We start from the raw sequence: 27,630 nt of genomic DNA, 5'->3' as shown, positions 1-27,630 counted from the left end.
CCTTGGTGAGGCTGCGCCCTCCTGCTGGGACATTGTTGCGTGCCTTCAGTCCTCTCCTGTAGTCATCAATTTAAGGGAGAAAAAGTGAAGGGAGCATTAGCGTGTATTCTGGATGAGATCTCTCAGATAGAGGTGATGTGACCCGTGGTTTAATTTATATTGATTTCAGTTAAAAGCTAGGAGTATCATCTTCAGAAGAAACTTGTTAGCTTAATAAGCGACATGGTAAGTTTACAGAGCAAGAGCTCATATTGGACATTTTCCTGTTCGTTATGAGGGAGTATTTAAAGACGTAGTCATGCTAAAACTGCAGTCTGTTAGTGTCGGGAGGTACTTTTCTAGAAAAAATGAGTCTTGCTGTCTTTGGGAAGGAAATGCAATCTAGCTATCCGTACTTTAAAAATAGAAAGACACTTGTTAGCTGAGATACCATTGACATTACAGGCTGTTGTTAGGAGACTTTGTAAATGAGCGAGGGAAACGGCTGCCACGGCTGAGAACTTTTGACGAGAGATTACCTTAATAACAAAAAGCCACAAGCTTTACAGTTACTCCCTGTGCTGCCTCGTGTGAACTAATCAGCCAGGCTCCTTTTGATAATACAGCTTTATATTATAAGGGAGGTTTCAAAAGAGGTGCTCTTTGAATTTATTTTTGTCTGGGTCAGAACTTAAAAAGGTTAAAATAAATGCCAGAGTGCTGAATATAGCTTAATTATGTAATTTCAAAAGAGGCAAAATTTCAAAGGGTCTTTTATTTGCTTTATGGGCATTTTTTAGATCTTTATTAAATGGGATATTGAAATAGTTTGTAAAAAGAGTGTTTTTTATATTCTTCTCCAGTATTCCTTTTCTTATAAAAAGATATGGTTAATTAATATGTAAAAAAACCTCTCATAAACTCAGATTATTCAGAAAGAGAATAAATTACATTCCACCCTATCACCACTTTTTGGTGATAATGTTTATTCAAATATTAACTCATTCCTGTATAAGTCGTCTTCTCCAAAGAGTTGTTCTTTCATTAGTCTTTTTCTTTAACAAATCTCAGTTCTGGGAGCTGGATACATTTCTCATTTGAGCCTTATTATGCAAAACTAAAACAGACCCCTAAAATAGGCATTTCTCTATGCAACTTTATTAATATTTTAATAAAAAAGTAAAGAAGGACTTAACTGTTGGCTTACTCATTTGTTTTGCCGTGTGGGAAACGCAGCAGATGAAACTGAGCATATCCTACACAACCAAGTAACATTTCAGGATGGTGAGGGAGGATAACACTGAAAGATAAAAAGCTTGTAATAGTAGCAGTTGAAACAGTCACTGAACACACATGCCTTTATATATATTTTTGCCTTTACACCTGTGTCTCTCTCTTCCTTTCAGGTAACAGGTATAGTAGGCAGAGCGGATGTCCTAGCCTGTCTACTCTTTCTGTTGGCTTTTCTCTCCTATAATAGGTATGGATCCTTGCTGTTGGTTGTGATAATTTGATGTGATGCTGTAGTTTGCAGAGGAGGCAAAAGGGGAAACCTGTCAGTTTTTGGTTGTTGGCAGAGGTCCTTCCCCTAGCACTGCTGTGTGTGAGTGCCCTGGCCTCTGTTTCTAGCTGCGGTGCCAAATAAGTGGTGCTTGTGACAACAAATAAACATAAGATGAGAGCTCAACGTTTAAGGTACCCATTGACATTACACCTGACTCTACTCCAGAGGAGTGCTTGTGGAGTTGTAGCTAAAAGTTACAAAAAAGCACTTTCAGTGGAAGGCAAATTGTCTGTACGTAGGGTGAAGAAAAGATTCATGCCTGCCTTTGAAATATATGCTGTGACTGTGGGACTCCAAAATACTCAGCCTGGGAGAGTTAAGGATTGTGTCTAGACTGTTAGTCATCTTTTTGAGATGAAAACTTGGCACTGTTTGCTGGTCTGTGTCCTGAAACTGAGACTGAACAAGTATAGATAAAGAAATAGCTTTACTGGAATTGCGTTTCTGCCCCTTTTGAATTAATTCATTTAGGAGTAGCACTGTGTCATCGTGGCTGTGTGGAAAAGCTGCTTCTGTCTGTCTTGGCATGTTTGCTGCAAATCCACAACGCTGTTGTCATCAGAAGGTTTCAAAGCTGTAAAACTGCTAGTGACTCTACAGGAATCAGCTTGTTTGATTTTTGGTTCTTTCTCACCTTCTTCCCTCTCGGACAGGCTGTTAATGACTAGGACACATCTTTGATCCCAGGGGAGTGTGGGTGGGATGGAGGAATTTTTGCTTGCATAGTGCATTTTGTCACGTAAGGAGAATTAAGCATGTGTGTTCTAGAGTATGGAAAGAAGTGTTTTTCTGCCTTTTCTGTCTTTTTACTTACTCTGCCTTCCTCTTGGCAGTTTCAAGTCCACTTTATCTTTCTATTTTTCATTTTTCCCCTCCTCTGCTCAGATTCTTTGTGTGTCTCTCAAAATTTGTGTTTTCCTTTCTTGTCCTGTGCCTGAACCTTTATTTATCAAAAGTATTAAATGAGAAGTCTAAGCCTCCCTTTTATCAGCAAACAATATAGATTGTTCATGTCTCTTGTCACCAGCATCTTAAGAAATTAGAGAAAAGTGTTCTCAATATTTGTGTGAATGTAGTAAACATGAAAATAACAGAGAAATTAAAATATTTATGTCAAATATATTTTTCAGGAGTGTGGATCAGCTTTATGTTGGGGAACATTTCCCTCCCACTGCCTCCCCATTCTTTTTGCTGCTTAGTTTATTCCTTGGGACGTGTGCAATGCTGGTGAAAGAAACTGGAGTCACTGTGTTTGGTGTGTGCTTGGTTTATGACTTCTTTTTGCTCTCCTGCAATGGACTCAAACTGTAAGTAACTCTCTGTGTTCACTGTGCTTTTGAAGTGTTGCCACCCATGTGTGCAAAATACGTGTTATACTGCAGTATGGGAAGTGGACTTGCCCTGCTGAATAGATGGGGCACGCATCTGACAGATGTGGAGGGCATCAAGGTTTCATTCTGGTTTGATTTTTAATTTTTTTTTTCTTGTGTATTACTCTGTTGCTGCCTGGTAACTTTTGCTGGGTAGTTAGACCCGATGTGAAGAACTGACCTCTGAAATGCTCAGTTCACTCTGGCAAGACTACCATTTATTTTTTCCATGGGAGTTCTGACTGAAGCATCGACATAGTAAAATTTCTCTGGTTTAACTTCTTCCACTCGTAGCATCTGATTATTCAATCACAATGTCATGGTTGTAGAGTTGTCATATGCTGTTTAATAATAAAATTCTGTCCTTGAAGAATAGAAAAATAGGGGAAACATCCAACTAGTTCTAAGATGATTGGAATAACTAGCAGCTCTCAGCAGTCACTGGAGAAAAATTCAGTCCTTTGAAGACTGTGCCCCTCATGCACTTTGTTTACAAGTAGCTGTGCTATTCTGTATCTCTATTAAAAAGCCAGAAGTCTTTTGTTTGATAGAAGCTGGTTTTTATCCATTTCTCTCCCACACCATACCTGGTGCAAATCTGTTGACAACTGAGTGAATGTCAGAGCCTAGTGCCACTGAGAATGGCAGCTGTTGCTCCTGCCATCACTTCTCGTATTTCCACTGCTGCTGCCCCACAGGCTCTGGAGCCTGTTGCACCCTTACGTGAGCTAGTGTAAATAGGTTATAAAAGGACACTGACTTTGTGTTCTGCAGTAGTGAATAAAATCTGCTCCCAGAAGGGGCTGCGGAATGCCAGAGCTGGCGCCATGCAGCAAATGCCGTTAGGAGAAAAGGGATTTCCCTTATTCAGGAGCATCCTGGCTTCCCTCCCATTCCAGCCCTTCCTCTAGGTGCTGATGGGGAATGGATGGGTGTTTCAGGCCCCAGCTGCCCTCCCTCTGGTCTGTCTAGCAGCAGTCACAGTCAGAGAACAGGTACAATGGATTGGCAGAGGATTTCTCCTATTTTGACAGAATAAGTAATTTGTAATGGTGCAACTCATGGGCAAGGAGCCAGTCAGGAGTTTTCTGGGGTCTGACAGACAGCACGCTTGCTAACACTTGCATTTACAGCCTGCCAGACACATTCCAGGAGCTGCCTGGCTGAAGTGAACACAAATAGTAATTAATCGGGGGAAGATCTCTGCCCTCCTCCTTCCCCCTCTCCTCAGTCTCCCCCTTCTCTTAGGTTCACATTCCAGTGACCTCTTCAGGTTATTTATGCTTCAGTGGCATCCAGCTGCCCAGATGTGACAGCTATTTAGCTTGAAGGAATAAAGCTTTCTAGTCCAGATGTGCTGCATTTTCATATTTGGTCTGGTTACATGTATTGTGAAGTTTTCTGTCTGTTTGTGGTGCTCAGGATTTTATGACCCTATTTGACTGTTTTTTCAGGGGCAGCAGAAACCCAGCAGCCTTCTACATGCTGCTGAAACTAATTTCCTCCTGCTCCTTCCTCCAACCTGTAGGTTGGAACGTGTTTTTTGTTTCAATGAGGCCAAATACTAATTATTTTCTGTGGTAAAAAATCAGGAATAGCACCATGTTCTTCCTTCTGTGCTTCCCATCATACCAGAGTTCCAGAGAACAGCTTAATACTGTAGTGCTCATCTGTTGCTGTCAGGTCTAGTTAGGAACTAAAAATCCTGTCCTCCCTGCATGCAAAAACCTTGTATTTTTTATTAAATAAAATGTCATCTGTTGTAGTTAGATGCCATGTTGTGCTGTTTTCGTAATGTTCAACCTTTTGCTAAGCAAATGTGAAAAATAAAAACCCTTAAATCCTTTTCTTTCCTCTCTCCTCTCCCCTCTTTTTTTTTTTTTTTCCCCCCATTTCTCTGCCTATGTAATCAGGAGAAATGGGGGGATCCTCCAGAGACCTGCCTGGCAGCCCGTGGCTTCTCCCTCTGCCTCGCTGCAGGTCCCTCCAGCCGCCCGGGAGAACGGGAAGCATCGCTTTGCGCACCGGGGCGCCTGGAGCTCCTGCCACCCGGCGTCACCTCCGGAGCAGCGGAGTGGTGGCCTTTCTGTGCCCAGCAAAGCCATGTGGGCCATTCGGAGGTACTGCTGGCTACCTGCTGCTCTGCTGTGGTTTAGTTTGCAGCTGATCCTACCGTAAAATGTCAAATCATTCAGTTTGGTTTTAGCCATTTTTAACCTGAAACGTGCTGAAATTTTTACTGTGCTACTGCAGAGGGGAGAAAGGAGAAAGTAGATGGAGGGTAAAGGGAAGAAAGAGGAGGGAATCAAAACATGCATTTCTTCTCCTTGGGAAAAGGAGAATATCTGAGGACAGTCCATGTCCCGAGAATTTCTGTCGTAGTATGATATTGGTAGGCAGTGCTCTCCTTCCCAGCTTCTCCATGGATAAAGCCAAAATTATAATACTAGTTTGAATGTGAAGAGGGGGAATATATGCATGTACACAATAATGCCTGAAGTGAGGTGAGTGCAGTGGCAGCAGTGTATTATGTGATATTCCTATATATCTATGTATACACATTTGCAGGTATAATTCCTGCATGTGGATATACATACACGTAACTACGTGTATATGTATATTTTTATGTAGAGGTATATATATATTTAAAAGTAGAGGTGATGCCAACTTCTGATTTCTGCCTAGGAATGTGCATATAACAGTGAGAGCTGGGCTCAGGCAGTAAGAGAAGGATTTTCAATGGGTGTGTCCAGCAGTTCTTGGCATGTTCCTTGCTCACTGGGAACGGAAGGACTGTCCCATAACTCAGGGCTGTGTTCTGGCACGGGACCAACGTTTGGTGCCCTTATTCCTGTGGAAGAGCACTGAGTTAGTAAGAGCATTTAAAGGGGTGTGACTCAGCAGCCGTCCCATGGACCTGTGCCAGAGTGCTGGGTTTTTTAACTTTAACTTGACCTTTGTACAATTTCTCTGGTGGCCTGTCCCCGGTTTGCCCTTTGTTGCTGACTTTTGCTTTTAACTGCAAAACGCTCATGGTATGATTTAATTTGGAGACCTGAAACAACAAATTGCCCTGTGATACCTATGCCTTGGAGAAAGTGTTTTGTTCCTGAAATAGACCAGGAATTACCTGCTGCAGTTCTCTGATCATTTAGTGGCACCTGAATGGGCCCTGTGCAGCACTCCTGAAACCTGAGAAAGGGAATGTTTTATTCCCACCTAACATCTCTCATTAATCAGTTAAGTAGAAGCTGGGGTTTTTTGGGTGGGTTTTTTTTGTTTGTTTGTGGTTGTTTTTTTTTTATATAATCTTGCTGCATCAGTGTTAAAGGCTTATAAGCATTACATTACATGAGATATGTAACTTCTCAGATCATGGAGTCTGTTTCCTCTACTTGTAGTTTAAATGGTTCAACAAACTCAGGATCATCTGCCCTGCAGATGTTTTGTCTGATTGGTCTGACTTGGGGATGGTTGGGTTTTTGGTCTTGTTTTTAACAAAGAGGGGAGTGGATTTGTTCGTGTTGCCTCTCTGTGTGGGAATCTATGATACAAAAATGGTAAGGCAGCCAGGGCTTTATGGTATTGGGTAAGTGCTGGCTGCTCCAGGACAGAGACTCTTCTGGACGTTGGGAACAGCTTCTGAAGTTGTTTTAATTTATTTCTTCTCCTGTATCCCCAAATGAGTAGCACAATTAGAAAGTGGGGGTGACCCTGGCTCCTTCTGATACACCAGGCCAGAATGGGCTGTCCAAAAGCCTTGTTTAGTGTCTTGCCCATAAAGTTTAGGACCTGGTTGGGAGGAATAGCCTGAGCATAACACTGATGGTGGCTGCTGTTCCTGGCCTTTGCTCTCTTTGTATTTCTCTCAATGCTTTTGTTCTCTTTGCAGAACTTTTTGTTCCACTTTCTTTCCACTTTCCCTGACAGACACTATGGTGGAGGATATGAGTATAAAAAATGTCTCCTGTCTTGCTCCATCATCTTGTTCCTGGTTTCTTTTACCACTGTTTATTTCCTTCTTCCTTCCACTCTTTTCCCCCCTCCTTTGCTTTGTACTTCTTCCAGATGCCATCCCTCTCCCCCAGCTTTGGGAATGTCCCTTCCCTACACCAAGGGGAAAGCTTCTGGTTTGCCAGCCTCTTCATGATAGGCTGCAGAAGTTGTGCTGGTGAGACTGTCCATGTGGGATGGCTTCAGAGGGAACTTGTCCATGCTGCCAACTGGCATTTGCTTTTCAGCAGCTGCCTCTTCAAGTATTGTAAAGGATTTCTGCACATGGCAAATCAGGCTCTGCATGTATGTAGCTGTTTTCTTTTTCAAAAGGGCTTCTCATGGTGTCAGCTGTTCAGCTCTTTTCAAGTGACTGACTGTGTACAACACACGTGCAACAACCCGTTGTGTGATGGTTGGCTGTGGGATGCCCAAAGCAGAGCTGGCGTGGTCCCAGTGGCTGAGCTGGAAGCCTGCTGCTGCTGCACATCTGTGTGAGTTGTGCTTGAGAGCCTTGGGAGAAAGCCTGGGATGGGTTAATGGATGAGGCTTTGAAAGAAATTTGTCTTAAACACTGTTGGCAACCTTCTTTGCTCGTTTTCCCCTTGCTCTGAATTCCTTTTTATTCTGAAGGCAGGATAAGGCTGGGTAACTTCTTGTGTGGAATGACAGCCTCAGAGTCTGGGCACTTTACCAGTGCCTGCTTGTCTGATGTCAATGTTTGCTAGTCACTATAAAAAAGAAATGTGCTGCTACATCATTTGCAATTTAAAGAGATTTTTTCAAGTTTCAACCTCATGCACTGTGCTTGCAGTAGTATGGAACAGCAGGATCAAATGTATTGCAGCTCATTGACCCTCAAAATGATGTACACCTCACATGGAGGTCTGTGAAGCACTACCTGATCATGTGACTGCAGTCTTCTCACTTCCATTGGACGACTCCTCTCAGAGGACAGATTCAAATAGCTGAAATACTTGCTCTATATACAGTCTTTGTTTAGTGCTGTTGGTATATTTGATGACAAGAAGTAGGAAGCATTCAAGGCAATTGCTCTATTAAAGTATAATCCTTAAAAAAAAGAAAAGTAAATCCTTGCTATAGAATAAAAAGATAGAAGGAAAAAATGGAAGTTGCTGACAAGTATACAAAATTAGTTGCACAGTTTCTCTGCTGTAATCAATGTTTCTCTGACTCGTGTAGGTCTCTTCCATGGCAAAGATTTTCAGTATTTCAAAGACTCCAAGGTTGGAGGGCAGCTTGGGCACAGTGCAGTAGCTTCAGGTACCTTACCTAGTGCACCAGGTTGCTAGTTGTAAGGTCTTCATTAGAATAAAATACTTGTGCACTGCTTATTCTGTACTTTTAAGTACTTGTAATGTGATCATTTTGATTTCTAATTAATAATAATTTATTATGTGTCTTGCTACTAGAGCTAACTGAAAAATGTAGGAAAATGTAATGGAGCAGTTAAGGGAATCTGTCTAATTAATGGTAACAGGAGCTAGTTCTGTAAATTCTTGGTGCAGAGAGATTTCTGTTCTTTATTATCGCTTGTTCTTTCCCTCAGCTATCTAGTGGATGTGTGGGTTGCAGTCCTGGTGTCATCAGAAGTAAGAAATTAGTTAGTCTGAATCAAACTGTAGGTTTTATCACCATGATTTATTGCAATTTGGGGGGATGCTGGCATATACTACTGAAGCGAGGTAGCTAGGATCTCTTAAGAGTTTTATCCATCTCACTGAGTTTTAAGACCCAGGAAGAGACTTGGGGCTGTACGTGTCCTCCCAGGTGATACAAATGGAGAAGGGCAGTCAGGAACTTTCATGTCAGGCTTGTACTTTTGTTTGGGACGAGGCCAGAACTTCAGTGATTTCAGTGTGATAGTGCAGCGTACGTATACGTGCCCTGTTAAAAAGCAATTTTCAGTGCCGACACCTCATTGCTCACCACAGCCATACTCTCTTAGATCCGTGAGTATGTTTAACAGGATGATATATGTAAAACACCAGATTGTCACAATCCCTTGTATAAGTTGTGTCCATAATTATTGTCACTAATTCTCTGTTTTTTTATTTGTTGAACCCACTGAAAACTGAGATTAATTTTTTTTACTTTTTTTTTTCTTCGATTTCCAAGGCTACCTACAGTTGCACTTGTGCCGTGTCATACGTGCCTCACATTCAGCATTGCTAAATGCTGTCCAGCCCATAATACACTCTCATACCACCTAATCCCCCTGATTGTTTTGAGCTTTGTAAATAAAGCAGTGGTGGACTCGCAGTCTAAACTTCTTGAAAAACAAGGCTCCTCAATAGCTTGCATACTTCTGACCCCAAAAATCTCTGTTTCTCTTTGGTGACCTATCTGCTGTTGGTGATTCAGCTGCTGAGACTCTTCCCTTAGAACAGACAATAGACTGGTGTTTAATGCTGCCATTTTCCATGTACATGAATCGATGCATTAGTTTTTTGTGTTCTGTTGTTTGCTTTTTTTTTTTTTAATTGTTTGCCAAGTAACAGAATGAGAGAAGAAGCAGGTGTACTTGGAGCTGTGCCCGACAGCATCACTTTAAATCTCTGTGTATGTGCAAGAGAGAATGAGGGAGCTCACTACTCGTTAGCACTCTCGGATCCAGGCACAAAACCCCATTGATCCAAAATTCAATGAAATCCTTAAGGCTATAGCAGGGATAAACGTGGTATGATGACTAAACCAGCAGCAATGTTGTTTCCTTTTGCAGTAGCAGGGGGAAAAAAAAATAATATGGAAACACTCTGCAGAACATGGTGCATTCCATGGATGGCTATGTTGGCTCTAAGATTGATATACTATGAGGAAAAGTATGTTGAGGTCATAATGTATCTTCCTTGAAATCCCAGCACAGCACATGTGGTCAGTGTTTGAGCTGAAACAGATGCTGTTCTCCAACAGGAAGGGAGAGGGGAGGGAAAGGGTTGGCACACATGGCATGTGACTACATGGCAGTTGCTTGGCATCGATTGGGCTTTTCTTCCCTGGGTGCTTCTGTTTCCAGTTCTTGTGTAGCAAGGGTTTTTGTTTGTTTTGGGTTGGGTTGAGGGTTTTTTTTAAACTAATTTGACAGTATAGCACATTTCTGCTTTAGCATGAAATTCCTGTTCAAAAACCAGAAGTCTCAGCAGTGTTTCTAATGCTTCCTCTTGCTGCACAGTGTAATGCTACTTTCTGGTTTTGTAACTGATGTAGGCAGAGTAGCGTGACCAGTTTCACAGATAGGGGATTTCGTGTGTGCAAACTTTACCTTTTCTTGAATTTGTCACAAGGAGTTTTATAGCAAGGTATGGCTTGGAATATGAAACTGCCTGGGTTGCAGAAGTACAAAGATGGCATTTTCTGTTAGAAACTTGGCTAAATCATTCTTAGTAGCACTCATGCACCCTGAAGGTAAGTGGTGGTTGCATTCATACACAAAGCACAGCAGTAAAAAGCCTCTGAGAAAACACCAAGTTAACTCTTATTAATGTATTATTTAGATCAGGAGCAAGCATACAACAAAAGAAAAATCTGGATACTTAACACTGGCTTAAAAGGCCCTTGCCTTTGCAAACACAACACTGTTGGTGGTGAAATTCCAGGACAGTGATCTGGTTTGTGACTCAGTCTGGGTTGAAAAAGGTCTGCAAGTCAGTATGATTTTTCTTCTCTAGGAAAGCAAAAGAAGTAACCTGCAGCATTAAGCAGTGGAGCCAGCCTTGGCTTTTTGCTTCCTTCCTCTCTCCCTAGTGATCTCCTGAGGGTTGTGAGATTTTGAAAATAAAGGAGCAAGCTCCTAGTCTGCGATGCTCTGAGGAAATGTTGGTGTTGAATTGCCTCCGTGTAAAAGTACAGAAAAGGAAATGCTGAATTGTTGCTGGCCATAGGCTGAATTTCTGGGAACTGAGAATAGGAATACATTATTTCACCCCAAGAGACATGTAGGACCCTGAGTCCCAAGGCCCAGGACGGCAGAGAGTGTACTGAAAGATGACAGCTTAGATAAGTGTCATTGTTATGCTGGTAACTGTGGGATGCTTCTCCTGTGGTGTTGCAAGCTTTTTAAAATTGTAGCAGATTTACTTGGACTCTGGGGTTCTTGCTATTCACTAAGCTTAAGTTGTGAATGAAGTTCAGCCCCCTTTGGGGAGGTGTATTACAGAGGTGGATTTGGCCAGGGTTTTGCTCTTCTCTGAACCCAGTTCTTTAGACAGTTTTTTCATTGTGAGTCTGAGCAATAGCTCTAGCTACTGCTGTGTCCATATCCTGTCTTTTTAGGCAATATTCTTTATTGATAATACAGGAATCTTCTTCACCTGTGGTCAGTGGTGATGTATATTGTCAAGCTCAGAACGGTACCTGAGGCCACCAGAAGGCTCTGCTGGAGTCTAGAAACACGTGAGAGGTGGATGCCCCTACACTTAAAGCCTTGGATTCAACCAAGGGTTTACATGCTCTGGCCTGTTGACTGTCTTCCAGAGACAGTCAACCCTTGTGTAATCTTGGGAAAAAAATTACATCTCTCTGTTTCCATGGTGTGTGCTGAAAGATGAGGCACAGCAATGCATGCTCCTGTTTCACCTCGTGTTTGTGCGATGAGGTTGTTGTTTTAAGACTCCCCCCAAAAAAGGCAAGGCTGTCTTTCTTCTGCATGCTTGTGGCATTATGTGCCATCTTTGAAATCTGTAAGTGCTGTTTCAATACAAGCAACTGAACTCATTGCTCACTAACTAAAGTCTATTTGGAGCCAGCACTGCTTTGGTATGGTGGTGACTAACGTTGCGTGCACAAACAAAAAGACATGTTTCAACATCATTAGGTTGCAAAATGATGCACTCAACAGGTAAGAAAGGCCTGGTTTAATTTTGGCCCTATCGTGTGTTTATATTATGACTGTCTTCAGTTACACTATCACATACCAATTTTTCTGCTCTGTTCATTGCCCAGAATGGATGGTGCTCACTTAATGAGCAACTATTCAGTATTTCGTTTCTTCCTTGTTCAGAGCATGGCCCCATGACCTATTTACTTAATGTTATTCAAGTTCTGCTCTGAGACAGATTAACATCTCGATAATTTATCTGTGTACAAACTACTAAGTGCTGGTATTTCCTTGCAGTTTGTTGCTTCAGTCTGTAATCTTTTAAGGTACTTTTGGCATAGTTTCTTGATGTGTCATTTCCTTGCTTTTCAAAAGAAGGAAAGTTGATAGCCAGAAATTTTGCAGTGGGGAGTCACTGAGCAGTTGGATCGAAACCTTCGGATCTACCTCATCAATGTCTGCTGCTTGAGTGAGCAGACTAGCTGGTGGCAGCTGCAGATTGTGCTCTATAGGAGTCAGTATTAAGAGATGTGGGACTTTTTCTCTTATGTATTTGCTGACAGAGTAGGCACAATGACATGGTATTCTCTTCCAGACTCAGACATTAATAAACCCTGGCATATGTGGCTTCTTCTGGCAGCCCCTTCCTTCTTCTGTCCCCAGTTTCTTGTCCTGCCTTGTCTACTCCAGCCTGCCCTCACCTCTCCCCTTGCTTGTTTCTCCTTAGTCATTTAATTGCTTTCAATCTTTGCTCCTCAGGCTTTACCTTTTGAGTCTTGTTGCTTTGCATTTGGGTCTTGTTGCTTTCCTCAGAGCTACTGGGATAAAATCTCTCTCCCAGGGTCCCTTCTCTACTCCTAGACCCAAAATCTTGCCCAGCCAATTCAAGAGCCTCAGCCTATGTCCTGGTACTGTGCATTGCATCCTCCATGTGCTCCCCACTACTCCTGACTTTCAGCTTAGTCTTCTGCTGTGGGAGCTTTTCCCACCCAGGGGGCAAGGTCTGCCTGGGGTTTTCCAGCTATCAGCATTTTGCTGTCTCTTCTATTATCTCCTCTTCCCCCCTCTGTGGGTTTCTGCTCCATGGGCTGTAAAGCCCTATTTCTTTTTGACCTCTTTTCACCAGCTTTGGGGGTTTGGCTCTCCCCTGCCCTGTACCTAAGTCAGGAGTTTCCCCTGTGCTTGTTGCCTGGGTTTGAGGAGGAGGAGGGAGTGTGGAGAGCCAGGCAAGAGCCAGGAACCTCCTTAAAAGTGCTGTACGGCCACAGTTACTTGCACTCTTAGCTTACTTGTACATGGCAAAGCAGGTACTCACACATGCTGTTGTTAGAATAAAAGAGGCTGGGGTTTAAATTTTACTTCCTTCATTGGATCGGTTTAGCTGCTGTTTTAGATAGTGCTTTTGTCTTGCAGTACAGAAAAACACCTCTCTCCTGCTCTTTAAATCCTTCTAAAGAGGAATTGGAAAGTAATTAATATCCCCTACACTATTAATATGTAGCAGTATCAAGAGGCCCTGTTTATTTCAGTAAGCAGCAAATAAACTTAAGTAGTTTGGCTTCAGGTACATTAAATGTTAGAAAAAAGGGGCAAGACTGAGTCTGATGTTATTTTTCTTAGCTGATGAAGACTTAATGTGCTGAGTTGTTTTTTTTTTTTTTTTTCCCAGGCAATACTCTTAGTCTTTTAATTTAGTCTTTTCATTTAGTCCATGAAAATCCATTTTTGTGAATAAGTAAGTGGAAAATATGCCTGGGACAAAGAACCACAGTGTGCAAAACAGAATCAGGAGGAAAAGTTAAGGGCTGGTTTTGGTTGTTTTTCCCCATCTTGTGGATGATGCTGATCACTTACTCATTCATGTGCAGAGGGGGCAGGGTTTTTTTCCTCTCATTAATGGCAGTTGTGTTTAAGCCCTGCAGTTGCAGTTGCTTCATTGTATGTCGGCCTCTTCTGTTCCCTCTGTTGCTAATTGGAAATCCCCAATTTGTAGGTGCAGTCTGTGTGTCCCAGGGCTGACTCACGGGAGGCTCTGTTCATTCCCTTTACTTCACAGGACTGCCTTTCTATTCACAGTTCACGGCAGTCTCATTAAACCAGCATTTGAAATAGCAGCCTGCCCGTGTTCCGTTGGCTTTCTCTGAAAGCCCTGTAAAGCAATGTCAAGGAATTAACAGTGGCTGAGTAAAAGAAAAAACTTAATGGCTTGCCAGGTCATTTTCCTTGTGGCAAATCTGGGTTAGTTTGACACAGAATGGTATTTCAGTCACCCAGGAAATAAAAAATCAAACAAAACACAACACCTGGAGATAGATGATGCCCAAATTATTGCAGTTTATTTCCCTGAAGCTAATCTAATGGAAGTTTCTCTTTTACATCTTTGACTTCAAGGCACATTTTTGGACATTTAGAGGAAACTTTCAGACTGTTTTCAGGAGTGAAGGATTCAGCTGTAACTACTTACCTCAATAAGGACTGATGCTTTCTGAGCTTGTTCGTATCTCATCTGTGAACCTGGTAATCACGGCATGTCTTAAGTGAAGGACAGCAGACTCTCAGGACTAAGTTATGTGGCTTTATGCTTTCAGACTGATACCAGCAGTAATTTGCTCAAAGCTATGAAGACGCCAGTATTATCAAACACAAGTTTAGGTGGATGGTTCTAGTTGTGTGATGAGTGTTACTTTGATTTTTAATATGAAGTAGCTTTGAGATTTGATATTTGGTTTAAAAAGACAAAATCTGTTAGCATGTCTAGTGCATCTAGCATCCTCCCTGTATGCTTTCCAAGATAAATAGATCCTTCCCTGACTAGAAACTTAATCTTCAACTTAATCTGAAGAAGAAGAGTAGTAAATCCACTTTCACATCTCTAATTCACTTATCCAAATATCCTTCTCCAACTAGTGCATTAGAAACCTTAATCTTCTACTTGACGTGGAAATGCTGGAACACACATTTCTCTCCTGACTGCAGATCTCTGAAAAGCAATTTTTTGTTGCTATTTTAAGCAGTTTCCAGAATGTGAATGTCCAGGAAGCTGCAGCACAGAAGGGACTCATGTAAATGCATTCCACATTCTTAAACATCCATGCTGAAGTTCAGATACTGGCTGAAGTGAGCCTCAAAAGACAAGGTTTGTGTGCTTGGGCTGTTGAAACTCTATCACGGGTTTGCTTTTCAGGTCTGACAGGTCTCATAGCATCAGGCAACACTCTGCTTTGCTTTATGAATTCTCATTACCTGCCACAACTGATCGCATGAAATATGTTGTGGTGGTTGTTTTATTTTTTCTTTCTAACCTCCCTTCTTTAAAGTTAGGTTTGGTTGTCTTAAGAAACTGTAATTCTTTCGCATGTGGATAATGCAGTTGCTCCCTCTGCTTAAAGCTTGTGTTTTTTTGTTTTGTTTGCTGTAGTTCTGTTCAGACTGGGGACTGAAAGTCTCCTCTAATCTTTCCTTTTGTGATCTATGAATCCCTTGATTTTTGCAAGTCAGCTGTAGAATAAGGAAACATTAAGTGTAAAATTTGTATTTAGAAACTAACTATGGTTTTGCTTTGGTTGCACTAGTACAAAACCTGTGGAATAAAATACAGTTTCTTTTAATCTGTGAAAGATGCCAACAAACCTGCTGGGTGTTCATTTTAGAAGAAGAAAATTAGAAGGACAAACTGTCTGTCCTCTGAATTCATGGAGACAAGGACTGTACTGATTGTTCAATATAAAATCTAGGGAAAGAGTAATTATCAGTCAGGGGTGGAAAAGAGAGAGAACATTACCTTTTTTTTCTCGCCCATAAAATGCAGTTTTATCCAATCATACAGCACCATTACATGTAGTGTTCTTGCAAGGCCATGTTAGGAATTTCTGCAGAGACAAAGCTGCCTTGGGTTTTCTTGCAATATTTTGACATTGCTTGATTTAATTGCATTTACCGTAATCTCTGCCTAATCTCATGACAGCAGCTTGTATCAGTGCTGTGCCTGTGAGTTATCTGTAAATGTTTGGAGCAGAGATGTTTCTTTTGTATTTTGGTGTTAAGCTCAATTAATTTGTTGTTGTTCTTCCTCTTCTCCCATGTTCTCTCCAGTGTTAATTATGTCACGTATTTATTTCAGAAGATGAACTGCTTTGATCACAAATGCTTTTGCATTGGGAATTTTCATCTTTAGATAGCTGTCATCTGGTCTGTGGTCCAAATGGCTGCTAATGCCTGTCTTTCTAATCTGGCCATTATGGATCAGCATTCCTTTGCTGAGCTTGGCTGCAGTACTGTGTATTCTCTATCATAACCCTTCTTATGAACCTGAATGGGATCTCCATAATGGAATGACTCAATATGGAAAACCAAATTTTTTAATTCATCGCCTGTATAAACTTTGGGAGATGATGAATAACCTTCCATCCAGAAGGCATTTATTGATACATTTGGTCTAGTGCTATGTGTGAGTATGAATATAGGGATTTTTGCATGCTATTTATTCAGGGGCAAAAAAAAAAAAAGAAAAAAAAAGGACTCCTTTAACTTTCTTTTACTTTATGTTAGGATTTGGCTATTGAACTCATATCAGTATATTCAACACAATAGAAGGACATTGTGGGAATGCCTTATCAAACCAGCTCTTTTCTGACCATGGTCATTATTAGATGCTTACAGAGAAGAAAAGAATGGGAATGGGGCCAGTGCAGGGTTATCTTTCCTCACCATGCATGCTGAATGTGAGCCAGTCAGTGATTTAGAGTCTATGAATCTGGATGCTTTATCTGGAGCACTGTATTTAAGACTTCTCCATGGACCTGTCCTCTGTGGAGTTGCCTAATTCCCTTTTTAGAACCCTTCTCTGACTTAGAGGACATCTTGTCACAATGAGTTCTGTGATGTAATTACACACCGTAAGAGGAAATCTTTCCCTTTCCTTGAAAACTGATAATTTCATTGGGAGCCCTTTGACTTTGTGTGATAAGATGTAGAAAGTAATTTCTCTGGTTCACTTCCCCGAGCCCTTCATAATTTAATAGTATCTTTATATGTACTCCCTTTCTAGGGTGGAAAGCCCTGTTTTGTTGAGTATCTCCTCATGCAAAAGCCTTTCAGGGTATCTGATGAACTTATTACACTTTCCCGTATCTCTTCGATCTCTATTAGATCCTTAGAAAACGGGGCAGAGGAAGGGGAGGTCTTGGAATAAAATGCTGTACTCCAGATGCAGGGATACCTTGGATTTTTATTCAGTGTGTTATTGCTTGCTGTTTGTGTTTGGTTTCATTCTAAACATGCTGGCTGCTTGTGCTACTCACAAGCTGCATTTTCAGTGCTGATTTATGGCACCACCTCTTTTTCTTCATTATTTATTCTTTCGTTCTGATTGTAGTTGCATAGGTAATTGAGATGTACAGTAAAAACTTGAATGGAAAATCTGAGTATCTTTTATTATTTTGTTTTGAATTCTGTGCACTGGCTTGGGCTGAAGAGCATCCTGCAACTGCCTGGCCTGTTCCCCAGTGCAGGGGGAAGGCTGGAGCAAGATGCTGAACTAACCTCAGATGGGCCAGGCTGATTTCAGGGCCTGAGGTGACACCACCAAACTCTGTAGCTGCTGTATCTGGGCCTCAGTTAACCCAGATCCACGTGGATTTACAATATATCCTGCCTTTCTTAACTGCTGATTGGGGATGAGTAATAACTCAAAGTAACCTGGCTTGGGCAAAGCTCATGAGCTTCCTTAAACACCCACTCATGGGACTGAGTCCTTCTCATTACTTTTTCTCAGCCTCAGCAGTTTTCTCCTTCTGCAGTGTAGTTCCAGTGCAAAGGGGCTGTAGCTGCTATCTGAGCTGCCCAGGACCCAGGGTGTGTGTCCTCTCCCTCAGATTGTCTGTGCTCCATCAGCCGTGGAGAAGTGTTACCTCTCTAAACCAAAGGGCAGAAAGTCTGAGCATTTGCCCAAGTTCATGAACAAAGTCTGACATAAAGCAGAAACCTAATCCAGGGTTTCTCAAATCTTAAGCAGATACACCTCAGCAACAGTATTTTGTCTGTAAATTGACAATTTCCCTCTTAAAATTGGTTGAAAAGATAGAGCCTGTCCCTCCCACCTCCCCAATTTCCTTTCCTACAAGCCAGAATCTTCAGCATTGGTTAAGCATGAAGCTCTACACAGTGCAAGCCATAACAGCTGCTATCCCAGGGCTCTCATGTCACTATTTGTTGCATTATTTGCTTTGATCTGATTTGGCCTCTTGACTCCATCAAAAGCGCCTTTCAGTGTGAATTAATTAAGAGAACTGTATTTTCATCTTTCAGTTGCCTTTAAAAGAGGAACCCTCCCAGATGACACTAGGGAAGGAAGGAGGTGTTTTCTTCTCTGCACCAGCCGTGCTTTTGTTGTAGGCCAAAGGCTGTCCCTGCCTTCCCTTACACCTTGGGAGTCTGCTGTTTTGATGGATTGAAGGTGCTTTCTCCCTGGAGTCTGGAAATGCCAGAACCGAGTAAGACCCCCCAAGTGGCATTCCAGCTCAAATAAGCAGCTTTCTAATAACGAAGATGACTTTAATATAGCAGCAGCCTGTCTCTGCAGAGGACTCAGTTAATTATGAGGTGTGAATAAGGAATATGTTTCACAGTGCCTTGGCAGTTTTCTGAGTTCACTATCCATAAACAAGATTATTCCCTAATAGTCCTCCATCTCTGCCATTATTACACAAGGATGTTCAACTTTAAATTAAAAATTATCATCTTTAAAGTTTGTCGAGCCACAACTATTCTTCTGAGAGTGCTTTCAGGATTAACTGTTTTAAAATCACTTAGTTATTTGGGGAAGAGAGAATCTTTTGTCATTCCTGCTGTGCTATTTTTATAAAGAATGCACTGGAGCAACTCTCTGCTGGGAAATAGGAATTAGGCCTGTTTTTCCTGTTTTCCAAAGTCCCTGACACTCAGGCAGCTGATGTTTTGGGGGGAGGTATCTCTCTTTCAGTCTTACAGGTCTTTTACAGTTCTTTCAGCTGCTGCCAAGCCAGGAGCGAGGGACTAATTTTGGTACCTGAATGCTGACTATCCCAGCCCAGTTCTGTCCTTGACCCTCAGAGGGTTTGTATGGGATGGAGGTGACACAGGCTGTTGGTGCAGAACTGTCACACAGTTTGTGATCTCTCAGGGTTGTGCAGAGCTACAACTCCTTGAAGACATTTTTACCATTTCTAGGAGCGTTATTTGTCTACTTAAGTCAAAAAGGACCATTTATGATCATCTAATCTGAGCTGGAGCATGGTGCAAGAGCCAGAGCTTTGTCTAGGCTTCTGCACAAAGCCTGCATTTCTCTTTGAGCTGTGTTGCACATCTATCAGCAGCCCTGACTTTAAAGACTTTGTGTGATGGAGTATTTAAAAATACCCTTAGGTGGATGGGTGCAGTGGCATGCCACTCTTGCTGTTAAAAATGTGTGCCTGATCCTAGTCTGATTTATCTAATTTCAGCTTCCAAGCACTGCATCTCATTATGTCTTTTCCCACTAGATTAAACAGGACTCTCCAGCTGAAAGTTTTGCAATCTCTGCTGGTTGTTTTATCATTCTTTCAAATAGACTGAAAGTCTGGGCTTCCTTAGTGCTAGGTCTGCCCAGCAGTTGCTGTTGTGATGCAGTTTATGTACTTAGATCTGAACAGGTCTCAAATTAGGGAGGTAATAGTCCTGCAATGTTATGGAGATCAGAGTAGGTAAAGCAAGCTTTCCAGGCATTTGTCAACCTTTTTTTTTTTTTTTTTAATTTTTTCATGTGGATGTCATCCTAAACTGTTTCAAAACAGTTCAGTTTTTGCAGCACAAAATTTACATGTTGTAAAAGTCAGTGTTTGCTGAGTAAAAACAAGTAGATTAGAGTAAAATTAGTGTATCTTTGATAATAAATCCCTATGGAGCAAGAATGAGATCTTCCCATGTGTTTGTTGTGTTTCCAGCATAACAGTGTTTCGATCTTAATTGGAAAATTAGTCATATGAGGAGGTGCACTTGATACTGCATCTGCACACGCAGATGACATTTGGATGGTGTGTTGCTCTTGATCTTCAGGCATTGCCATGGAATCCTTAACGAACGCAGATGCTCCGAGTCTGGAGTTGACGTTTTGTCAGGAAGGGCTGTGAGTGAACACGCAGTTTTCAACAGGCTGCACCAAGCCCTTGTTCATAGTAAAGTTAGAGAAAAGGGGATGGAGAAAATTTGCATAAATCACCCTTTTTAATACAAAATTGTCCCTCACAATATAGTTCCTAGCAGGTTTTATATTGAATCTGTTTTTAGAAATAAGAAAAGGTATAGATTGATATCTTTATTTCACACTCAGTATGTTCTATAATCAGGATGTATAATTGAAGGGTGGAAAAATGCCTTCTGCTGAATTGCTGGTAGCCTCATCTAGAATGTGCAGGAAGCTGTCAAGGAAGCAGGGATGTCAGGTGCTGACCTACGTTGATGATGCTTCATTTGCAATATTTAGTCAGATTAAAGCACCAAGTAATATGATTAATTTGGCTCTGGGTTCAATGTTTAAGAATACATAAGACAGAAAATCAGCATTGTTCCTTTATGCCAGCTGAGACTGTGACCCAGCTGGCAGACTACTCTGTGACTACAGTTATCTTTTACGTAACAAGTTTAACATTCTCACATTTCATTTTTTTTAAGCATCTGTTATTACCTCTTCAGAAACCCTTATAAATTAGAGGTGCATCTGCATAGCTGAAGAGCAATTATTGTTCCATTACCAAGTAATGAAGTGCACACTTGTATGGAAAGAGTGGTGGCTCCAAATACGAAGAAGTTCAACAAGATTCCCAAGATAATTTCTAGAAGTGTTTTCTACCTTCAAAGCTTGTATTTTAATAGGTGGCAGATCTGATGTCCAGTATCTTCTTTAAAAGATGAGTAAGGAAGAAAACATGTATGTGACAGCTTGAGAAGGGGACCTCTTTCTGTATCAAAGTCAAGGGAAATGTTCTACATCATCATGAAAGATGCCTCCCTGCCAGGAACCCAGAGTTTGCGGTTACTGACTTTGATGCAGTGTGGTGGTTCTGTGTTATTGGCACCCTGGTAATTCTGCCAGGACATGGAGGAGCCTTCTGGGAAGGCAGGAGTCCCAGGAATTCAGTGTGGTGTGGTCATCCTCTGAGTTATGTTTGAAGAAGAAGACTCTAGTTTTCAACTGGATGAAGCTGCAGGGCTCTTGAGTAAGTCCGGATGGTGCTCCCGGGGCCTGCTTTTGAGACGTGGGAATCACGGCACAATCATTTGAAGCAGTAATGCTCTCTGCCAGTTAGGACTTGTCTTCTCTTGGGCTCCCAGACATTGAAGTACTTGAGCAGGAAATTATTCTGAGCGTTTCGTCCTCTACGCTTAATGCTTTTTTGACTAGAGCTTAGTGTGGTGATCACGACCTGCTAATCCCTCTAGCAGAGCCCCCCGGTAACTGGAACACATAATCACGATGATTACTGGGTCATTGCAACTGAACAGCTGGTGTCGATCACTGTGGCTCGGTTTGCATCTGTTACAGCTGAGGTTTCCACATCTCTGATACCCTCATGACAAGACTCAGGCCCGTGCAAGCTAACAGTGCAGATCTGACCAGCCTGCTAAGTCTGCCTGTGGGATTCTTCTCACCTTCTTAAACTAGACTTACTGAATTGTTGACCACCAGTATCCCCATCAAATATGTTTAAGGTCCCTTTGCAGAAGAATGAAGCAGTGGAGAACCCTCTTGCTTTACCTTGGCAACTGGAGGAAAAAAACAAATTTGGATAGAGGCTTGTGCTAATGCCCTGTCGTACACTAGTGCAAAGCAGGTCTATGAGAGGTGAGAACTGAAACTTAAACCAGACCTAAACTTAAATGCTAATACTTTCCCATTATGGTAGTCAAGAAACTCGCTTTTTTCTTGCTTTCTTTTGGACTCCCAGAGACATTAATTGTCATTATATCAGTCTTTTGGAGACCCCAGCTCCCTTTTCATAAGCATGTTGGATAGGCTTCTTTTGCCATGCTGATGGATTGCTTCTTGTGTCAGAGTCTGAGCAGTTGTGTGAAAATCATGTAGCCTGTAAGCAAAGATAATATGAATAAAGAATTAAGAAAAGGATGATTGCCTTTCCTTTTTTGGTAGCATACTTCCCAGAGGAATGTCTGTCTTTTTTGCTGTCTTTGTAATGGATTTCCATCCACAAAGTCCCATAGAAAGAGTGCCTTTTACTGAAAAGGAGTGACTTGTTCCTTGTAAGGTAGACAGTCTAAAAGAGCTGCTGGGGTCTCTGTGGGAACGGGATGCACCTCTGTAACCTCTGTCTCCCTTGGAAGGTGTGGAGGCATGGTCCTCCTCAGGCCTGGCACAACCCCAGGGATGACGAACCATTTTTCAGAAAGTTGGGAGCTTTTCTTGGCTACAGGAGGCCTCTAGGGCCATGTGAGACAGTACTCTAGCTGCTGTTCAATGGGTCATAGTTTAGGTTGCTGCTCAATGAGGGAAGTCCTCTGTGGGCTGGGTTGTTTTGTGTGTCAGTTGTGGAGCAACAGCTTCAGTGGAATGGCTTTCCAGCTCTGCATTAAGAAGCACCCATGACTGAGCAATGGTACCAGCTCCCTTTTACCTGAGGACAAAAAAAGCTAAAGAGGAAATAACTTTGAGCTGCATATGTTAGGGGTCTGAAGTGTTTCTGGTTCAGGGAAGAGCAAATAAACTTTCTGCACGAGCTTAGATGTATGGTGCTCCCTCCCTCACCATCCTCTGTCGGCAGTGAGAAGTGAAGGCATTTGACACCTTTCTGTATTGGCATCAGGAAGAGACTGAGGCTTCTTAACACCTCCCAGCAGTTGAGTAAATTTCATTTCCTGAGAGCAGAGGGAGGAATGTTGTCCCCACTCTCCCTGGCAGGCTTTGGGAGGTGAATTTCTTTGTTTTGGAAAAAAGTTTATCTGAAAACATTCTTTTCCATAACAAAAATAGACTGTGTGGTACAGTCTCTAGATCTGATGTGAAGGCTGAAGGTTTCTGTTGTGAGGACGTGCCTTTGGTGTCGGGCAATAGATGGCTGGACACTTGGATGCCACTGAGCAGTAGCCATGGTATCAGTTATCTGCTGGGGTCCAAAGAGCTGAAAATGTACAAGTGTGAGGGGTTTCGTATTTCCTTCGCAGTTTTCTGATTTTCTGGTTCAATAAAATCTTTTATATGGAGCTATTTATTTTAAGAAAAATAGCCTAAGCAGCTTTGCTCCTCTGTTTCCTCTGCTTTCCTCCTCCCTCCTGCCCTTCTCCTGTCCTAGCTCTGGGTGGCTCAAATGGAGAGGAACTCTGCTCAGGATGTGTGCCGGCCTTTTGGATGGAGACCTGCTGCATTGTGTGCTGAATTGCCATGTCCCCTGACCTGCTGCCTTTGGGAAAGCATCACTGTTTTGCTGCTATTTCAGGTTGTTCTTTCTGTCTATGTAGTTACTGATCAGTCCCCTCTCCCTGAGAGCCTGTTTTTCATTGTTATTTTTAAGAGAAATAACAATTACAAAACCAGCAAATGATGACCGATACGAACAAGTTTGCTTTAGTGTATTTTCTAGCCCTGCCATATTGATAAGGATATATTAATGGCTTTCCTAACCTTAGTTCACTTTGATGGAATGTGTTTATGTATTATGAAGTAATAAATGTGTGCTATTCAGTAGAAACTAAATTTTTGCTTTAGTTCTGCTTTTGTCCACAAATTTGTTAAGCAAATGAATGTATATTTATGGATTAGGTAGTCGATGTAGGAATATTTTCCCAGAAGACAGTAAGGAATTAATACATAGAGACCACGTTGCAAGTTGTGTTTAAATAGCTACTGGCTTCGTTTTCACAGACTGGAGTGGGAAATCATGCTGCAGGGAGAAGTAATGACTCTCTGCTAAATCTTGAAAGAAGTACAGATGAGGTGTCCTCATAATGAGATGCGATAATTAGCAACTGCTTTGTTTTGGATGGTGTGGATGGTGGGTTTGGATGCAGCAGTTGTGTGGTGAGAAAGCAGAGGTGGACCAGGATTAAGAAAACTGGCTGCTCTTAACTCTCCTTTCTCAACCTCAACTAACCTAATATTGCAGAGGAGAAACATAGTCTACTAAAAACACTGCTGAGAGATAAAATGCTGGGTTTTATTCTTTCTCCCCCACCTCTCTGCCCTCCCAGCAGCACCTCTCTGCTGTCCTCTGCAGCGTGTTTTCTTTGAGATAGTTGGTATATTGTCAAATCTTTTTGTCCTTTTTTTTTGGTGCTGGTGTTTTCCTTGCTGTGAAACAAAAGATCCAGCCTTACTCCCTTCTTCTTGCCGTGTGAGTTTTAATTAATGTTTTTGCAAAGTATTGCGCGATCCTTGGATAACAGTGTGGTTTTGGCAGTGGTTCAGTCTCCTGGAGAAAAGGGTATGCTGTAGAGTCTAGAAAAAAAATTAACTCGGTTTTAGGGTTAGAAATAGACAGGTGAAAAAAGTTAGTGTGGTTACAAAAGTTGCTTTTCTTTGCCTCCTGTAATCTGAAACTAGTCTCATAACAGCATATTTTTTAGGAAATAGGGTGTCTTTCCTCCTGGAGTTGGGAGTAATCCTTGTTGAAATCTTAGGAACAATGTTAATTTTGGACTGGTTTATCTCCAAAACAGTGTTTTCTTATTCAGCCTTACCCTTCACTTCTCTGTTCCCAGGATAGAAATGAAAACTTTGAAATGTTTCAGCTGTCTTCTTAAAAAAGATGGAGCACGTCCTTTTTTAAGCAATCAAAGGAGTGGAAACCACAAAGCCCTCTGGATTGCTGTCAGTCCAGAGTGGGGTAAACATCCTGAATGTATCCCATAGTCTGTGCCAGGGTTGTCTGTCTGTCTCCACCAGCCCTCTTGCTCAGCCGCCGATAATAACGCTTTGAAACAGGTCTCGGTTTCAGGCTGTTACCACAGTGCTGAGTATTAAATCAGCAGTGGGACAAAACTGATGAGATGGTCACCCACTTCTTGGTGTTAAAAGCAAATACAGGAACAACAGGGTTTGCAGTGTGTTATGGGGAGGCTGTTGGGGTGTCCCAGGGTCTCCGACAGCCCAGACTTTGCAATTCCCCAGCAGCATGGAGGTGCTGTGGGGTGAGCATGCATGCAGCATATGCTGCAGAGCTGTGAAATAGTCTTGAAAATTCCCTCTCACAGTGTGGATAGAGAAGTCCTAAGAAACACTGTTTGGGCAGGTGTTGTGTTTTTTAGTTTTTTTTGTTTGATTTGGTTTTTTGATTGTGTTTTTTGTTTTTGTTGTAAAGTTGTCATTCTCTTAAGGGGCTTGGTTTGCTTGTTTGGGGATTTTTTTGCATGGCTGACTTGAATTAAGTGACTGCTTACAAAATATACTTAAGGAAACCAGTAATATGAATGTTAGGAGTCTCATCTGCAGTTAGCTTCATTTTGGGAACAGTTCTACATTTTCCACACGCTGGCTCTGAAATGTGGCCATGAATCAGCTTGAGGACATCTGGAAGGCTTGATAGTTGGTACTCCTACAAAAAGCAGGGAAGTCATTTGGGATGGAAAGCTGCCTGTTAGAAAATGTTTACTTGCTGGTTCAGATGCATTGTACCAAACGCACTCACTAGCTCCTTTTTTGAGAGCACAAGGAGTTCTGCATCGTGTGTCCTCCTGTTTTGTTTCCAGTGGTGGTGATGTTGCAGTTTTTTCTATGCTAGGCATTGCTGTGGATTGCTTGATTTAATCCACTTCAAGGCAAAGACCTTGAAACTTCTGATGGGAAGTATGACCATGGGCTCTACGTTTCTGGAGAGCCACCTGGTAGGTACTGTAGTAGACTGTGGCGTGGGCAGCTTGCTTGCCATACAGAGACAGAGGTGACAGTTATCAAAATTTGCCTCTCTGAGAAGAAGCCCAGCAGTGCAGCTGGTGCTCAGTTCAGCAGTGAACATCATCAAGGGATGGATTCTCAGAGAAGGTCCAGCAGCCGTGGGGCAGCCAGGTGCTCCCCTCTGAGACCTGAGGTGTGTGGTGCCAAAAAGCCCGGCCGAGTTCACCCTTTCAGGAGCTGCTTGGTCTCTGGTTCTCAGCTAAAGCTGATGACTGAGGTACGTGTACATTAATACAGAGGAGCTCCAAGCCATAAAGCAAACATCTCTACCTTATTTTTCCAGAGTTGCCTCAGCCAAAGTGCTGTAAGACTGGCTGGCATGTGGGGCTCTGGATAAGCTCTCTTCTGGCCTTCTCATTACCGATTTTAAACACGTGTTACCATATCAATGTTATTTGTAGTAATACTATTTTTACCTGTCTGTGTACTGCTATTGTGAGATGACAGAAGCTTTTCCATTTATGAATTGGTCTCTTTGATCGACCCACAGAGTAGCAAGGCCAGACCCATGCTTTTTGAGGCTCGGCAATGTATTTTTCCATCAAAGCTGGCATCATTTGCTGGGAGCTCAAAGGCAGGGTTGCCAAGAAGGTGAAAGTATCCCACACTCTTTTGCTCAATAAATATTAAATTGAAAAGGTAGTTTTTCTCCATGAGTAGCTGTAATTATTTTTGTCAGAGCCTGAGCTGTGCCTGGACACTGTGGGTTTTGAGGGAGGTGAGCTCCCTCTGTAGCCGATGGAGAGGAAGGTGGTCCCCAGAGGCTTACACAGAGGGGAGGACGGGTCTGCATCAGCCCTTTCCTCCTCTTTCCTTGCTGATCAAAAAGGGTACATGGGGAGGCTCATTTCCTTTGGTGAAAGTTAGCCTTGCTGAACACCCCTCTGCTGCTGCTCTTCTTGCAGGGGTTTCATCAGGGTTTTAGTATGTGGCTTGGAGTGCTTTGTTTTGACAGAGTCAGATTCCCAGTGCACGCTGTCCTGATGATAGTTACTGAAGCAGAGCAAAGAGGGCAGGAGAGGGAGCACATCCTCCCGGGAGGTGATCCTGAGCCGTGATGTGCTCTCACAAGTGTTGTAAATCCCCATTGGTAGGTTGGTTAGTGCCAGGAATGCTGCCAGGACATGGATAAACAGCACCTGGTGGGATGATCTTATTTCTTCATCAAGTGCTGGCCCTCTCCCAAAAGTTGCTTTAAAAGATAATAATAAAAGAAGTGAAAAGAAGTTATGATTCTGGCTGTGAAATCAGTAAGAGGTGGCTGTTGACACAAGTGAAAGTGGGATGGAGTCCATAGGGTTTCAGCTTCCCTTTCCATAACTTGGTGGATGCTGATATTCTTTATATCAGATTTGGCCTTGCAAAGTCAGTGAGAGAGAAAAAGAAATCAATGAAATATCTGCCAGGTTTGAGTTTTAAAGTGAGTTTGTGTGCAATTGGGGAATGGCTGGCTGAGGCAAGGGGTGTGACATGGTATAATACAGTCCTTTTTCTGGAGGTGTTACCAGAGACCCACACACGGGATCCCAGTGACACGTTTGAAATACTTCCATGTACACCTATGTTTGCATTAGGTCAAAACCCTGCAGATGGCTGTAAGCCTTGCCCTGTGCCCAGGAGATGGGGAATGGGGATGCAGAGCCTTTGTGCAACCAGAGGAGCTGAAATGTATTCCAGAGGCAGCTGCTGCTGCTCCCTGCTCGCCCCAGCCCGAGCAGAGGAGCTGGCAGTGGGGCAGCCCCAGGTTTGCAGTGCTCCAAAAGCAGCTTCCAAAATCAGCCTGTGCCAGCAAGGAACCAAAGCAGAGTGAGGCCTGCTGACCTTGGAGGAAGGAGGGAACAAGCATGATCTCCTGTTGACTCCCAAACAAAGGATGACAATTAATTTATTGATTCATCCTAATGAAAAAAAAAAAACAACACAACAAAACAACCCAAATCTGGGCATCCTAAAAGACTTTGCTTAAACCAAA

The 27,630-nt window shown here is 42.3% G+C and overlaps 1 protein-coding gene across 5 annotated transcripts in view; it reads left to right on the top strand.

Annotated features, from left to right (window-relative positions):
- Nucleotides 1-27,630, top strand: part of TMTC1 (transmembrane O-mannosyltransferase targeting cadherins 1) — a 151,079-nt gene that overhangs the window by 15,043 nt on the left and 108,406 nt on the right. For 4 of the 5 annotated variants that reach the window (XM_051627903.1, XM_051627911.1, XM_051627887.1 and 1 more), the window contains exons 3-5: nt 1,386-1,459; nt 2,674-2,850; nt 4,827-5,033. In XM_051627903.1, coding sequence (XP_051483863.1) covers nt 1,386-1,459; nt 2,674-2,850; nt 4,827-5,033 — 458 coding nt within the window. The remainder of the gene's footprint in view (nt 1-1,385; nt 1,460-2,673; nt 2,851-4,826; nt 5,034-27,630) is intronic. The other variant, XM_051627896.1, reaches the window with a different exon arrangement.

Source organism: Apus apus, chromosome 1, assembly GCF_020740795.1.
Source record: "Apus apus isolate bApuApu2 chromosome 1, bApuApu2.pri.cur, whole genome shotgun sequence".
In the NCBI taxonomy this organism is placed as follows: Eukaryota; Metazoa; Chordata; class Aves; order Apodiformes; family Apodidae; genus Apus; species Apus apus.
The sequence above is the reverse complement of the archived record's forward strand: the minus strand, read 5'-3'. Positions and strand labels throughout refer to the sequence as shown.